Source organism: Schistocerca gregaria, chromosome 2, assembly GCF_023897955.1.
Source record: "Schistocerca gregaria isolate iqSchGreg1 chromosome 2, iqSchGreg1.2, whole genome shotgun sequence".
NCBI lineage: Eukaryota > Metazoa > Arthropoda > Insecta > Orthoptera > Acrididae > Schistocerca > Schistocerca gregaria.
The window spans coordinates 525,863,330-525,879,412 of NC_064921.1; the positions used below are offsets into that span (position 1 = coordinate 525,863,330).

General features: G+C 41.2%; 1 protein-coding gene across 2 annotated transcripts in view; it reads left to right on the forward strand.

The window, feature by feature from the left end:
• LOC126330284 (uncharacterized) overlaps positions 1 to 16,083 on the forward strand; it is a 276,052-nt gene that overhangs the window by 114,865 nt on the left and 145,104 nt on the right. For both annotated transcript variants that reach the window (XM_049996345.1, XM_049996346.1), the window contains exon 4: positions 2,276 to 2,463. In XM_049996345.1, coding sequence (XP_049852302.1) covers positions 2,276 to 2,463 — 188 coding nt within the window. The remainder of the gene's footprint in view (positions 1 to 2,275; positions 2,464 to 16,083) is intronic.

Genomic DNA, 16,083 nt, shown 5'->3' on the forward strand with positions numbered 1-16,083 from the left:
TGCCACGAGGGAGAGTGATCATGCTGATACGCTGTGTAAAACAGATAAGTCCACAGATTTTCCTGATCTACAACATTACTACAGTTACTTGAGGGCGAAAAAAATCATGTCAGTTTACTATGGACTTGTTTTTTCATTTCTTTTATATTCAATCCGCCTATGGAGAAGTGCATATACTGGCTACACAAAATGGAAAGAACGGTTTAAAGCCACCCTCATTTTTATTACCTACCCCATTCCCTTAAATGATATAAATACCTAAATTATACCTACAGATTTATTTATTCCTATTAAAGAATTTACCTCTGGTATAAAAGGAGTTGCCAAGGTGATATGATTTAAGTTTATTTTTGAAACTATTACTGCTGTCTTTCAGACATTTTATTTCATCTGATAATTTATCAAAAAGTTTTACAGTGGCCTATTTTACCCATTTCTGTGCCAAAGATGGGTTAATTTGAGGATAGTGTAAGTCTTTCTTTCTTCTACTATCATAGTCATGAATGTCATTGTTGTTTTTAAACTGATCCCTGTTGTTGAGAACGAATTTCATTACTGAATAAATGTACTGTGAGGCTGTTGTAAGAATTCCTAACCTTTTAAACAGATTCCTACAAAATGTGCGACTATGAGCCCCACACATTATTTTGACCACTTTCTGTTGAACAGTGAATACCTTTTGCCTAAGTGTTGAGTTACCCCAAAATATTATTCTGCTTGACATTAGAGTGATAGTGTGGAAAGAATGTTAGCTTACTAATTTCTATAATCTCAAAATGGGCAATTATTCTGATTGCAAAAGCTGCTGAACCTAGTACCTTTAGGACATCCAAAATATGAATTTTCCAATTAAGATTCTCATCTATGTGTACGCCCAAAAAACTTGGTATGGTCTACCCTTGCTACTGACTTCTATTGACGTGTTATATTTATTGAAGGAACCGTACTCCTTGCGGCAGAAGAAAATTGGATGTACTATTTTTTTGTCTCCTCAAAGTTCAGAGCAAGCCCATTTGCAGAAGACCAGTTAATAAGTTTTCCAAAGACATTATTTGTATCTATTGGAGTTTCTTTTATTGGATTAGTAATGATGCTTGTGTTGCCAACAGTGTCAGTCTAGCTTCTTGTTTCAGATAAGTAGGGAGATAATTCACATATATTAGCAACAGAAGGGGAACCATGATCAAACCCTATGTAATATCCTACGCAATTTCACCCAAATTAGATGAAGTTGCAAACTTCCTTAAATCACTTAAACCATATAAAGAAACTTTTGGCTTCCTATTCTATAGATATGACTTAAAACACTCATATGCCATTCCATTTACACAATAGAATTGTAGGTCTAGTGGCTAGCACTGCTACCTCTTGGATCACAGGGTCCCAGGTTCGATTCCTGGCCAGATTGAGGGTTGGCTGCCCGGGCACTGGGTGTCTGTGTTGGCCTCATCATTCCATTCTCATTTCTGAAAGTGGTTAGATTGGACTTTGCACAGACTGGGAATGTGTACGGGTGCTGATGACCACGTAGTTGAGTGCCCCACAGACCAATCACCACCACCATCGTCATCATCATCATCATTATCAATAGAATTGTGATTTCCATAACATAATGTTATGGTTCACACAATCAGATGCTTTGGATAAGTCACAGAAAATTCCTATTGGTGACATTTTATTATTTAAAGTCTCCAGTATGTGGGCAGTGAAACTGTATATTGCTGTTTCAGTGGAACAGCATTTTTCAAATCCAAACTGTGATTTACAAAGTATCCCATTACTTTTGAGATGGCTAACAACTCTTGAGTGCAATACTTTCTGGACAATTGGCATGTGGTGTCCCCTTTTGTGTGAAGAGGCTTGACAGTAGTATATTTTAACCTGTCTGGAAAAATACCTTGAGTTAGTGATGCATTACATATGTGACTCAGAACATCAGCTGTAACTGCACAACATTGTTTTAATATCTTGTTAGAGATGTCATCTACTCCAGTGGAACATTTATTTTTCAAATATTTAATGATTGTCCTTAGATCTGTTCAATATGACAATGAGTGTACAAATGAGTTTAAATTTATACTAGGTGTAGAGAAAAGTGCAAGAAAGCTATCTTAATGGTCAATGAAAAGGAATATCAGAATCCAGTGTCATATTTATGTTTAATGTCATTTACAGTCTATATTACTAATTTTTAGTCAAATCCGTCACATGTTATAATATCATTTGGAATTGATTTATTTTGATAATTTAATGTTGTAATGGTTTTAATCATCAGAGCTGGAGGCCAGGCATGTAGACATCCCTATCTGGAAGTAAACAATCCAGATATAATGAAATTCATCAAAGATCTTGGACCAATAAAGTGCTCAGATGAACAAGATTGGGTTGAGATGGACGGCAGTACTGCTCGTATAACAAGTAGTGCACGCAAAAAGTATGGAGACATTGAGTGTGGATTTACAGGTATATAACATTTTATTTTAGTATGTTTAACAAACATGTAATTTTTGTTTCTATTCACATTTATAACTTTTGCAAAGGGTTTTAACAGGAAAAATTAGTGGAGAATTTCACTCGCACACAAACACACACACACACACACACACACACACACACACACACACACACACATGTATATATAAAATAAGGGAAACATTCCATGTGGGAAAAATATATCTAAAAACAAGATGTTGTGACTTACCCAACGAAAGCACTGGCAGGTCGAGAGACACACAAACATACACACAAAATTCAAGCTTTCGCAACCACAGGTTGCTTCTTCAGGAAAGAGGGAAGGAGAGGGAAAGATGAAAGGATGTGGGTTTTAAGGGAGAGGGTAAGGATTCATTCCAATCCCGGGAGCGGAAAGACTTACCTTAAGAGGAAAAGAGGACAGGTATACACTCACACACACACTCACATATCCATCCGCACATACACAGACACAAGCATATATATATATATATATATATATATATATATATATATATATATATATATATATATATATATATATGGATCAGACCTTGAATGTGGCTCTCCAGCAGGGATACGACTTCCTAAAATCCTGCCCCGAAATGAGATCCATCCTTCATGAAATCCTCCCCACTCCACCAAGAGTGTCTTTCCGCCGTCCACCTAACCTTCGTAACCTCTTGGTTCATCCCTATGAAATCCCCAAACCACCTCCCCTACCCTCTGGCTCCTACCCTTGCAACCGCCCCCGGTGTAAAACCTGTCCTATGCACTCTCCCACCACCACCTACTCCAGTCCTGTAACCCGGAAGGTGTACACGATCAAAGGGAGAGCCACATGTGAAAGCACCCACGTGATTTACCAACTGACCTGCCTGCACTGTGATGCTTTCTATGTGGGAATGACCAGCAACAAACTGTCCATTCGCATGAATGGACACAGGCAGACAGTGTTTGTTGGTAATGAGGATCACCCTGTGGCTAAACATGCCTTGATGCACGGCCAGCACATCTTGGCACAGTGTTACACCATCCGAGTTATCTGGATACTTCCCGCCAACACCAACCTATCCGAACTCCGGAGATGGGAACTCGCCTTTCAGTATATCCTCTCTTCTCGATATCCGCCAGGCCTCAACCTCCGCTAATTTCAAGTTGCCGCCACTCATACCTCACCTGTCTTTCAACAACTTCTTTGCCTCTGTACTTCCGCCTCGACTGACATCTCTGCCCTTACTCTTTGCCTTTAAATATGTCTGCTTGTGTCTGTGTATGTGCGGATGCATATGTGTGTGTGTGTGTGTGTGTGTGTGTGTGTGTGTGTGTGTGTGTGTGTGCGAGTGTACACCTGTCCTTTTTTTCCCTAAGGGAAGTCTTTCTGCTCCCGGGATTGGAATGACTCCTTACCCTCTCCCTTAAAACCCACATCCTTTCATTTTTCCCTCTCCTTCCTTCCTTCCTGACGAAGCAACTGCCAGTTGCGAAAGCTCGTAATTCTGTGTGTGTGTTTGTGTGTTTTGTTCATGTGCCTGTCTGCCGGCACTTTCCCGCTTGGTAAGTCTTAGAATCTTTGTTTTTAATATATTTTTTCCATGTGGAAGTTTCTTTCTGTTATATATATATATATATATATATAAGCTTGTGTCTGTGTATGTGCGGATGGATATGTGTGTGTGTGCGAGTGTACACATGTCCTTTTTTTCCCCTAAGGGAAGTCTTTCCGCTCCCGGGATTGGAATGGCTCCTTACCCTCTCCCTTAAAACCCACATCCTTTCGTCTTTCCCTCTCCTTCCTGAAGAAGCAACCATCGGTTGCGAAAGCTAGTAATTCTGTGTGTGTGTTTTGTTCATGTGCCTGTCTGCCGGCGCTTTCCCGCTTGGTAAGTCTTGGAATCTTTATTTTTAATATATATATATATATATATATATATATATATATATATATATATATATATATATATATATATATATATTTGTGTGTGTGTGTGTGTGTGTGTGTGTCCTTTTTATCCTTGCTTGCATACATTAAGACATTGTGTTCCTTAAATCATATCAAGAAAGATAGGGATTGGGGTGTGCAACCAGTCTAGTTGTACATTAACAGGCAGAAGTAGATGTTGCTGGCAACTTCTCTAAAGTATACTAACAGTAAATTATGTCAGGTCTTACTCGCACTGGTATTTATGTGAGTTACTTTATCTTACACTACTCACCTGTTATCTACCACTTCATCCTAGTTACTTATGTAACTTAATTTCAGAGACCACTATCAGCTGTCTGTGTACTAGAAATGTTGAAACCTTATTTACTGTGAACATTTGTGTTAGTCAGAATTTATGTCATTGCGTCCCAATGTTCTGATAAATTATAAAAGAAGTGACCACTGAGGTAATCATTTACTATGTGTTCGAAAATTTAAGGAGATTTGAAATTCCTCACCTGCTGTCTATTGACAACTTTTTAAAGGCTTTTGCACCAGAACATAAGACTCAATTCTCAACCGTAAGCATGATGGTATGTGTAGAAAATATTTTTACTTTTAGTTTTGTGGTTGTGAACATCACAGTTCATATTAAATTCCCTATTATCATCAACCACCATACTTGACTCATAGTATAAAAATCCCAAAATTCCTGAAAAGGCTTCTTTAAGACATACAGTTATCAAGTTTATGTAATACTCTAACTACACACTTCTGTGTAATAAATACAGGGTGACACACAGGAGACGGACGGTTTTTAATGAAATAATACTCAGCCAACTTTAAAATTAATGCATGTTTATTTACACAAAATCAAAGCTCATTATTTGCCATTTAGTTAACAGAGTTATTTGTGAAAAATAATGCCGTCAAGGTGATGTCCATCATTTTGAATGCAGGACTCAAGTCTCTTCTCAAAATCCTACATCACACAGACTAAAATCTCCGCAGGGATGGCAGCAATTTCAAGAATGATTGCATTCTCCAACTCATCCAGATTTAGTGGTTTGTGGTTATAGACACAGTTCTTAAGGTACCCCACAGAAAAAAGTCACATTCTGACAAGTTGGGAGACCTGGGAGGCCAAGGAACATTGCCGTAATGTAAGATAATCTGGCCAGGAAACATGCGTCTAAGAACTGTCATTGAAGTTTTTGCGGTGTGCAATGCTGCCCCATTCTGCTGGAACCAAACACACTGTAAAGGGATTCGTCGTCTTCTTAGTTCTGGTTTCAAGAATGTTTCAAGCATACGAATGTAACGAACTGAATTAACAGTAACTGTGGCCACATTCTATTCAAAAAAATAAGGTCTAATAATGCCAACAGAGCCAAGAACACACCAGACTGTTGCTTTTTCTGAGTGTAGAGGACGCTGGTGGATAAGGTGTGGATGCTTTGGAGCCCAGTAACGTAGGTTTTGCTTATTCACGGTCCCGTTTGAATGAATATGAGCTTTATCACTCATCAATAAAATTTCATTTTCATTCAATCCCAAAATCACTTGCATTCTGTAAGCGAAGTCTTCTCGTAAAGCAAAATCAGTTTCCTTACGTTGTTGGACAATGAGCATTTTGTAGGGATGAAGTTTTAATTCTTTATGCAAAATTCATATAACTGATTCACTATTGATTTGTAACTCACTAACATGACATCTAGCTGACCGTCCTGGGCTTCTGACTGCCGCTTGCCTTACCCTTTCCACATTTTGTGGTGTCGTTACTCTGCGTCTCAGGCCAGAATGCTTCTTATCCAGTATGTTTCCAGCTGATCTGAAGCTTTCCACCCATCTGAGGATTGTGTTATGGTTCAGAACAGCTCCATGTCGACGGGCATTAAACCGCGCACGAAACAGTCGCTGCATAGCAATAATAGACTCACCACTTTTCACAAAACTGTCATAGACAAACACTTGGTGTTGCAAGTCCCATTGCTCCACAGTGACAGAGTAAATGAAATGGCGGTCCCCACCATGACCACCTCCCACCGCCGCGCCCTTAGTACTACGCACTTCAAAACCGTCAGTCTCCTGTGTGTCACCGTGAACTTTTTGACAGTATTGAATGAAAGTATGCTGGAAAATCTGTCTTCATGTCAATGCAATGAGAGGAATTACTAAGTGGAAAGAACTGAGTTTTTTGGTTAACTTATTCACTTGTTGTTGGTGCCACTTCATTTTACTATCAGTTTGGGTTTTGGATGTCTAGAAATTTCACACATGATCTCTACTTCTGATACCAGCTCCACATACTGACTGCCATGCGGTACTGAGTGGTGACCCTAGTGGTGTCATTTGGATGTATTATGGAGGGGAATGGGGTCTGCACACTGCTCTGCCAGCCATTGGCAGCTTCCCAGACTCTAGAGCCGCTTCTTCTCACTCAAGTAGCTCCTCAGTTGTCATCACTAGGCTGAGTGCACACTATTGTAGTCCTCCCACCATAGCAGTATTAGGAATTGAGCTCGGACCTTCTGTGTAGCAACCAGACACACCGACTATGGAGGTAGACCTACTTCTGGTACACACATTTGTTTGGAACTGTAAGAGCTTGGCTGTTGGCTCTGCACCAGCTGTAAATGTACTCCACTGTTCTTCTAGTTGTGCAAGGTGTAGATATCTTTGGACTCTTATTCATTAAGCTTGTGTCTTCAGCAAATGTCACAGTTTCTGAAGAACCCTCCAACATATTTAATAATTTGTATTTCTTGTAGCTTGAGAAAAAGAGTGGACCAAGTATCAAACCTTGCAAGACAGTATATTTAATGTTTGCCCACCCTGAATTTAGCTTTATTCCTGTGGTATGATTTGATGGTGGGACGCTGTTATCTGTTGTTAAGATGTGATTCCATCCTTGGAAGTGAAACACCTTCAACACCTTAGTTTAATTTCTGTGTTAAAATCTACTAATACTCAATCAAAGGTCTTGGAAAGGTTGCAGAATTGTTTAGTTAAACAAGAGCTGTGTTCATGAGGTGATATAATGCTTTGTCTGTTGAGAATCATTTACAGAAGCTAAAAATGAACAGTTGTTACAATGTTAATTTCAGAAAAGTTGTCCAATACAGTATTTCAAGCTGCCTTCTCAAAAATGTTCGAGAAAGTTGGGAGGAGAGAGATTATTTTATGATTAGATGTTACTACTTTTGTAAATGGCTGTAAAACACACACACACACACACACACACACACACACACACACACACACCAGTTTTTCAGAAAATACACATTGCCACTGCAACTGATTACAAGATAACTCAATGGTGCACTATCATGTCAGCAGTATATTTTAGTGCCTATGTTGAAAACAATCATATCTGTATGAGTTAATGCTTTTCCATAGCCTAATGATTTTTTATATTCCTCCAATAGTTGTGGCAAAAGTAACACCTGCTGATGGAATATGCAAGACCTGTTTAAGTAAATCTATTGGTTCTGCTTTCAAAGTCATCTCCCTCTCCTTTCAGTTGGTGCAAGGAAGACTTCACTGAATTTATTGGCCATGGCCTGTGTTTGGAATATAATATGTCTCTGTTGCCACAAGATGTATCTCATCAGAACTGCTATCTTGTATGTTACAGAATGTTTTACAAAATTTCAGCTCTTAAAGAGCTGTTTGATGCAGTTTTCTTTTAGGTCTTTGGCCTTTTGGTGCTTTATTCTACATTTTGTTTCTATATAGCCAGTCATCTAAATCTTCATGATCAATCTGAAGTTCACAATTAAGTGACCGGCAGAGGGTTCATCAAACTACCTTCAAGGTATTTCTCTACCATTCCACTCTTAAACAGCGGATGGGAAAAATGAACACTTAAATCTTTCCATGTGAGCTCTGATTTCTCTTATTTTATTATGATGATAATCCCCCTTACATAGGTAGGTGCCAATAAAATGTTTTCACACTCTGAGGAGAAAGGTGGTGATTGAGATTTCATGACAAGTTCCTGCTTCAACAAAACACACCTTTGCTTTAATGATTGCCACCATAATTTGTATGTCGTATGTGTGGCATGTTCTCCCCTATTTCACAAGAATATGAAACAGGCTGCATTTCTCTGAACTTTCTCGATGTGCTCCATCAATCCTATCTGACGCAGATCCCGCACTGCAAAGCAGTACTACAGAAGAGAGCGAACGAGCGTAGTGCAAGCAATGTCTTTAGTTATTCGTAACTGTAAGCCCTAAGTGCAAATGAAATGACAATTTCAGATACTTTAATGGTTTCATACAGATAAGATTTTATGTATAGACTGAAGCAGTGAGTGAAAATTTATACCAACACTGGGAATCTAACCCGGGTCTCCTGCTTACTAGGCAGATGCGTTAGCCATTAAGCCACCTTGGCACAGTGGTGCACACAACTGCATGGATTATCCTGGAACACTTCCCTCCTTGCTCCAAATTCTCTCTGCTGCCCCAGTCTACTTTAAATTCTCCCATAAAAAAAGTGGACTCTAAGTACCGTATTTACTCGAATCTAAGCCGCACCTTTTTTCTGGTTTTTGTAATCCAAAAAACTGTCTGCGGCTTAGAATCGAGTGCAAAGTAAGCGGAAGTTCTGAAAAATGTTGGTAGGTGCTGCCACAACAAACTTCTGCCGTTGAATATATGTAGCACTACACAGGCACGCCTTGCAGGCACAAAGAGAAATACTGGCGCCAAAACCTCCGTGTCAGGAAATAAACTAAAAGAAAGAAAAAAAGGTGGAAGACGAGCTTTTTTTCTCCGCCCCGAGTTTCGACCACTGCATTTACATACATTATCCAATGAAGGAAATACAAATTTTATATTTTTCATCTACGAATGTAGCAGCATTTCAATGTACTACGAAAATCCAGCTGGCAAGACTGTTTGGGATGTTTGTCAATATGGGAAACTCTACATTCTGAAATTTTTCCTACCTGTGAGAAGAGATGGTTGCTAATAGGAACTTTTATGAATTGTGAATCACATGCAGTATTCTCTTCACCATAAGAATAATATGAATATAAATATTTTGCCATGTATTATTTCGTGTTTGCTGCTATCTCATTTAAATCCTGTCTGCCTAATAAACTACGAAACTAGTCTTAGACAACAGCAAATGCGGGAGAATATACATATCATGTAATGTTTATATTCGTATTATTCTTATGCCTAATAATGATACAGTCAGAAATGAAGCACAGCAATTGACTAGATTTTTAAATCTAAGATGACTCTAATTTCGGTGCAGAATGTAATGTACTAAAAGAGGCGTCTGCAAAGATTTTCAAACAGAGAAAATTTTTCTCTAAACTCTCGTTCAGAACATCTTCTATCATACACAGTTTATTATTTGGTTCTTGTTGATCATTATCAAAGAAAGCAGCAGTGCAAGTAACAACAAATAGCAGTCTCTTGCCATTGTTTCGCTGAGGCGATCTCTCTCTCTCTCTCTCTCTCTCTCTCTCTCTCTCTCTCTCTCTCTCTCTCTCTCTCTCTTTTCATTGTAAGCTGCGGTAGCGCGCACAAAAGCAAGCCATGCGACAAGCGGTGACAGGCCATAAACACTCATGATCAAAAAGTGACAAACAATGCATGGCACAATACAGTAATGCATTTTCAGCTCAGAGTGATGTAAACACCTATAACAAAGAGAACGGCACTTATCAGATCAAAGAATAATAAGCAATCAATTGAAACCAGACGAAGCACGTGAAAAAGGAAGGTTACCCATATAAATACTGGCGGAGCGCCTGACGCATAGCAATGGCTGCCTGCTAAAGCTTAACTGCTAAGCTTGCAACTCGAACCAAACTACTGTAGCTGTATCGCCATTCATTCGACCTAAATTATGTCTCATATTATAATGGACCAACTTTGTTTCGATTTGGAGGTGCGGCCCAAAACTTTTCTCTCACCTTGAATTTCGAGTCTCAAAATTTCTGGCGCAGCTTAGATTCGGGAAAATTTTTTTTCCCTTGATTTAGAGTCTCATTTTTCAGGTGCGGCTTAGATTCGAATGTGGCTTAGATTCGAGTAAATACGGTACTTAGTTGAATTTACAGTCTTTAGATTTGTGTGTTTTATTCTTTAACCAAAATTTAGTGTATTCCTTTTAGTACTTGTGTGGATGAGTTCACACTTTCCACAATTTTAAGCCAATTTCTACTTTTTGTTTCATACAAATGCCTTGTTTAAATTGTTTTGATCATCTGATGACTTTATGAGATGGTAAATGACAGCTACATATGCAAACATCTAAGATGGCTGCTCAGATTGTCTCCTAAATTGTTGACGTAGATCAGGAACAGGAGAGGACCTCTTCCTTGGGGAGTACCAGATAGTGCTTCTGTTTTACTTGATGAATTTCCATCAGTTACTGCGAACAGTGACCTTTCCGACGGGAGTCACGGATCCAGTCACATGACCAATATGATACACCAAAGGCATGCGATTTGATTAGAAGTTGCTTGTGACAAACCATGTCACAAGCCTCCTAGAAATCTAAAAATGTGGAATGAGTTTCCCCTCTTTCTTATACAGGGTGGGTTAAATAAAAGTGGCCTGACAAGTGGATACAAATGGGTGTGAACGTATCCATTAATGCATATAAAACAGAGGAGGAGAGGACCTACAGTTATTTCCAATAGGATGGAGAAACTGCCCATAGAGCTGGCTGAACACTGGAGCACATTTATATGGTCTTCACACATGACAGAGTTGTTAGCAAAAGTCAGTCTAGTTGCAGTCCTAGCTGGCCGCGCTGCTCACACGATTTGTCATTGTGTGACTACTCTGTGTGGCGAGCCCTCAAGTGTAAGGTGTATCGTAACAACCATCATAGTCCTGAAGACCTACAGCAGAATATTTTGAATGATACTGCAGCAATTCCAGCAGTCCAGCTTTGATCTGCCTTCAGCAACTTGCTGACCAGAGCCCAAAAATGCCAAGAGATGAATAGTGGTCATTTTTAGCATCTGTAGGTTAGCACTGTGTTTACTTTCTCTGCTGTGTTTCTTTGTACCCTGGAACTTCGTTCTCTGGGCCACTTATATTTGCCCCACCCTATATTATGCATATAGAAATGTAGGCAACTTGTAACTATATAGGTGCACCTGTCCTATTTCTGTGACTTCAAAATAACCGTATGTTATGTATAACACATCTGTAGAAATACCTTTAAATGTTGTTCTTGTAGCTATTTGTCATATTTGTCTCTTGGAAACACTTATCCTAAAATGAGCCCAGCACACACAGTGGAAATCACAGGGATTGGACTGACAGTGCTCTGGTTACATGGGATGCCTGTGAAAATTATTATTACAAGCAACCTCTAAATAGACACAAGATGGCCACAATCTTTACATTAGTGTGCCGAGTATTCCCAGTTACGTGAATGACGTAAAATTGATGAGCCTTGCACATGACTTAAGAATGCTAATTACTTGAGACTTACTTTTCAGGAATTTTGAATTAATGCAAAGAATTCATCCTTTTACCAGAAGGGCAAGACAAAGATCTCTTTTAAACTCTGTGATTACTATTGCTCCTGTGTCAACACAGTGTTAGTCATCCAGTCTAAAGCTAGAAGAGCTGTACCACATCTTAGACATCTTGTCCAACTTGGCGGGCTTGACTATGGTTCATATAACAGAGTGTATACAACCTGGGACAACCGGGAGATTCGGGAAAAACCCGGCAATTTTTTCATCTGGGAGAATACTGGATAAAACCTGGGATATTTGTAGAATTCTGGGAATTTTTCGTTGTTTTTGTTTTCAGTTAGATTTTTGTAATTGTGACAGGTGAGAACCGATACTCTAACAAAGGATATTACTGTATCCCACTACTGCAGAATAATACTTCAACAATACAACATGAGCGAGAGAAAAAAATGAAAATAACTTAAATTGCAAAGGAAATGCGCCATATACAAGAACGACACACAATGCTCAGCCAATTGAAAACGTGTTCAAATGGCTCTGAGCACTATGGGACTTAACTGCTGAGGTCATCAGTCCCCTAGAACTTAGAACTACTTAAACCTAACTAACCTGAGGACATCACACACATCCATGCCTGAGGCAGGATTTGAACTTGCGACCATAGTGGTTGCGCTGTTCCATACTGTAGCGCCTAGAACCGCTCGGCCACCCCGGCTGGCTGAAAAATGTGTCAAAGGCTTTAGGAAGACTGTGCTGTGCTTCATAACAACAAATTGCCTCCAATCTACTGGGAAAAGGGGGGGAACGCCCAGTGACAAAGATGTCATCCAGGTAATTCACACAGTCGGGGACAGGCTGTGTAAGCTGCTTCCAGGAACCACTGGAAAATGGCTGGTACTGAAGAGAGACCAAATGGAAGGTGCTTGTACTTGTAAAATGCGAAAGACATATTGATAACCAAGATGTTCTGGGAATTGGCATCAAAGGGTAACTGGTGGTATGCCTCAGCCAGGTCACTCTTTGAAAAGTGCTCTCCCCTGGCAAGCTTGGCGAGAATGTCTTTCTGTCGGGGAATGGGGTAAATGTCTATGAGGAACTGAGCATTGACAGTAGCACTGAAGTCCTCACACAGCCGAAGGGACCCATTGGGTTTCCCTATGACCATCAATGGTGTCGCCCAGGCACTGTATGTCACAGACTCCAGAACGCCAGTGGCTTGGAGCTGATCAAGTTCCTGGTTGACTGCTGGCCATAAGGTCATCGGAAGGGGTTGGGCCTGGAAAAAGTGAGGCTACACATCCGGCTGAAGTATGATGTGTGCCTGAAAATCAGAAGCACAGAGTGCAAGAGTGGAGCACAGATTGTCCAAGTCCTGAAAAGGAACAGCCATGGAAATGACCTCAACTTCATTGGAAATTGAAAAGCCGAACAATTGAAACACATCCAGGCCAAAAATATTTGAAGTCGACAGATGGTCGACAACAAAGATAGTAAGGAGCTGGGGAACACGCTTGTATGTCACCTGAACGACTGACTGCCCACGAAGGGGAATGGAATCATGTCAGTAGGCAACCAAACGCCGAGAGGGGGGTGACAGCTCAGGAGAGCCCAGTCGGGTATTTGTCGCCATATTAATCAGGGAGCCCAGTACTGACCTGAAAACTAGCATCCTCTTTGAAAAGGCGGAGTGTGAGAAAAAGCTTCCGCACTCAAGGGTCATCCTGTGGGATGACCGATTGCAGAGCATGGACGATATCTTGAGGCCCAGGAGGGGCAGGACTGGAGTGAGTCAAGCGACTACGACAAACCGATCGAATGTGGCTCACCTTGTTACACAGCGCCACCTTGTTACACAGCATGCACGTTTTCCACTGGTGGGGACAATCAGTTCAAGAATGTGCGGCAAAGCACTGTGGGCAATATGGAAGTGGACCTCACGACAAGCGACGAGGGGCAACTGGAGGCGCCGATGCAATAGAGACGTCTGACAAATAGGAGTCCCAACGGCACTGGCCTCTGTTGGCTGGCCAATGTCGACGTCATGAGGATGGAACTCACCGAGATGCCTCGATCGCTGCCAGTTGCGGCCGCACCATGAGACGCTCGTTAGCCATTTGAGCAATTTCAAAGGAGTGGCCAATGTGGAGAATCTCTTCGAAGGAGGGGTTATTGAGTTTCAATGCCATAGTGCGGACCTCAGGATCGGGAGCCAGCTGAACCACCACATTCCGGATCATGGAGTGTGCATACGAAGCCTTACACTGCTGATTGGTGCACGTAAAATCCCATTGATGGCTGAGACCCTGAAAGTATGTGACCTAGGAATGATACGACTGACAAGGCTGTTTATGGTACTGGCTAAACTCCAGCTGAGAGGCGACCACGGTAGTGTTGGGAATAATAGTTCGTCAGCAAAAGGCATATCTCCTTGAAAGAGAGAGCCACTGGATCAGACAATGGTGCCAACTTGCGGAGAAGAAAGAACATGTCTGAGGAAGCCCAAGACAAAAACAATGACTGCTGCAAGGAGTCATCCATGACTTGAAAAGCCTTGAAATGTTGTTTCAGCCAATGTAAGTACGTTTCCTAGTCTTCTTTAGTGTCATTAAATGGGGGGAATGACATCGGATGTGGGAAAGTATCAGACACCTGATAACTCGAAAGCTGTTGTGGCCGTGCATTCCTTGCATCAACTTTGTCCATTAGCAACCACAGTGACTGCTGTAAGATGTCTAACTGGAGCTGCTGCTGTTTCATGAGCTGCTTCTGTTGCTCCAGAAGACAGACCAACTTTGCCTCCCTGCCAACAGCTACCACCATTTACCTTGTAGCCAAAAATGTTGTAACCGCGACTGGAACAGTCACAACAAAGTGCGGTGGGACCAAACAGAGATGGCCCACGAGCAAACAAATGAATGGGAAAGGATGGACACGAGCAACGACGGATGACCAAGCAAGACCTTACAAACAACAACACGCAAGAAGCAACAGGATCACAAGCAACAAACTAACGAATCCACAACGTCCACTCGTATATGGAAACAAAGTAACGTAAACAAGCTGTCTGTAGGCAAGATGTCGATACACACATGCGAATATCCGACTTCCTAGCTGAGCGAGAGGCAGACGCTTAAATACAGGATGGGGTACATCTGTATTGGCTGCTGGGACCACGTGCTCCACCATGGTGCCCTCATGTTATATGCGGGCCAGGAACGTGCACAGCCACGGCTTGCAGCGCGACACCTACAGAGACCTCTAGTGGTAGTTGAGGCCCATGCCGTCTGGCGTGGATTTGAAACCTGCAGTGCTTGGTACCAGATTTATAAGTTTCTTTACTTGACTGTATGTCGTGGAGAGTTGCTCCCATTATGAAATGTTCTACCAGGTACATATCTATCCAGTGCATGGTCAACTATTCTTTTAAGTGTCCTCTTGGAGGGGGCTTTCCTGGTATACATAAGCCTTCAGCCCTGGTTTACTAACATTGTTGACATCTTTGCCATATTGACTCTTGGTGAGGCTGACCTGTTAAAATTCGTGGAATCTCTAAATACATTCTCCCAATTAAATTTCACATGGTCCTGTTCTGAATCCCATACCACTTTCCGTGGTGTTGACTTCATCCCACTGAGGGTCAGCTGGACTTTTCTATTCACATTGCATCTACTAACAAACAACAGTACTTATAGTTTGACAGTTGCCACCCTTTCCACTTCAAACTTCGCTCCCATACAGCCTTGGCATTCAAGGTCCATGTACTTGTTCAGATGCTGACTCTATGGCCACACATCGCAATTCTCACCTCAGCCCTCACTGGAAGTAATTATCCCACCAGCTTAATTCAAAAGCAGATTCCCTGGGCCATCACACCCCAATCCTGCTATTGCTGATGCCTCCAAAAAACAACTCAGAATTATCCTGGCCTTGAATGTATTACTTCAAACAGGCTACATCTTCCTAAAATTGTGTCCTGGAATGAAGTCCATTCTGCATGAGGTTTTGCCCACCACACATAGAATAGCTTTCCGTCACTCTCTCAATCCCCATAATATCCTTGTCAGACTCTAGGTTCCTTCTGCACCCGTTTCCCTATCCTATGACTCCTACACATTTGACCGTCCCTCCTGCGAGACTTGCCCTATGCACCCTCCTGCCTCCACCTATACCAGTTCTGTACATATACTATCAAAAGGAGAGCCACCTGTGAAACGACACATGT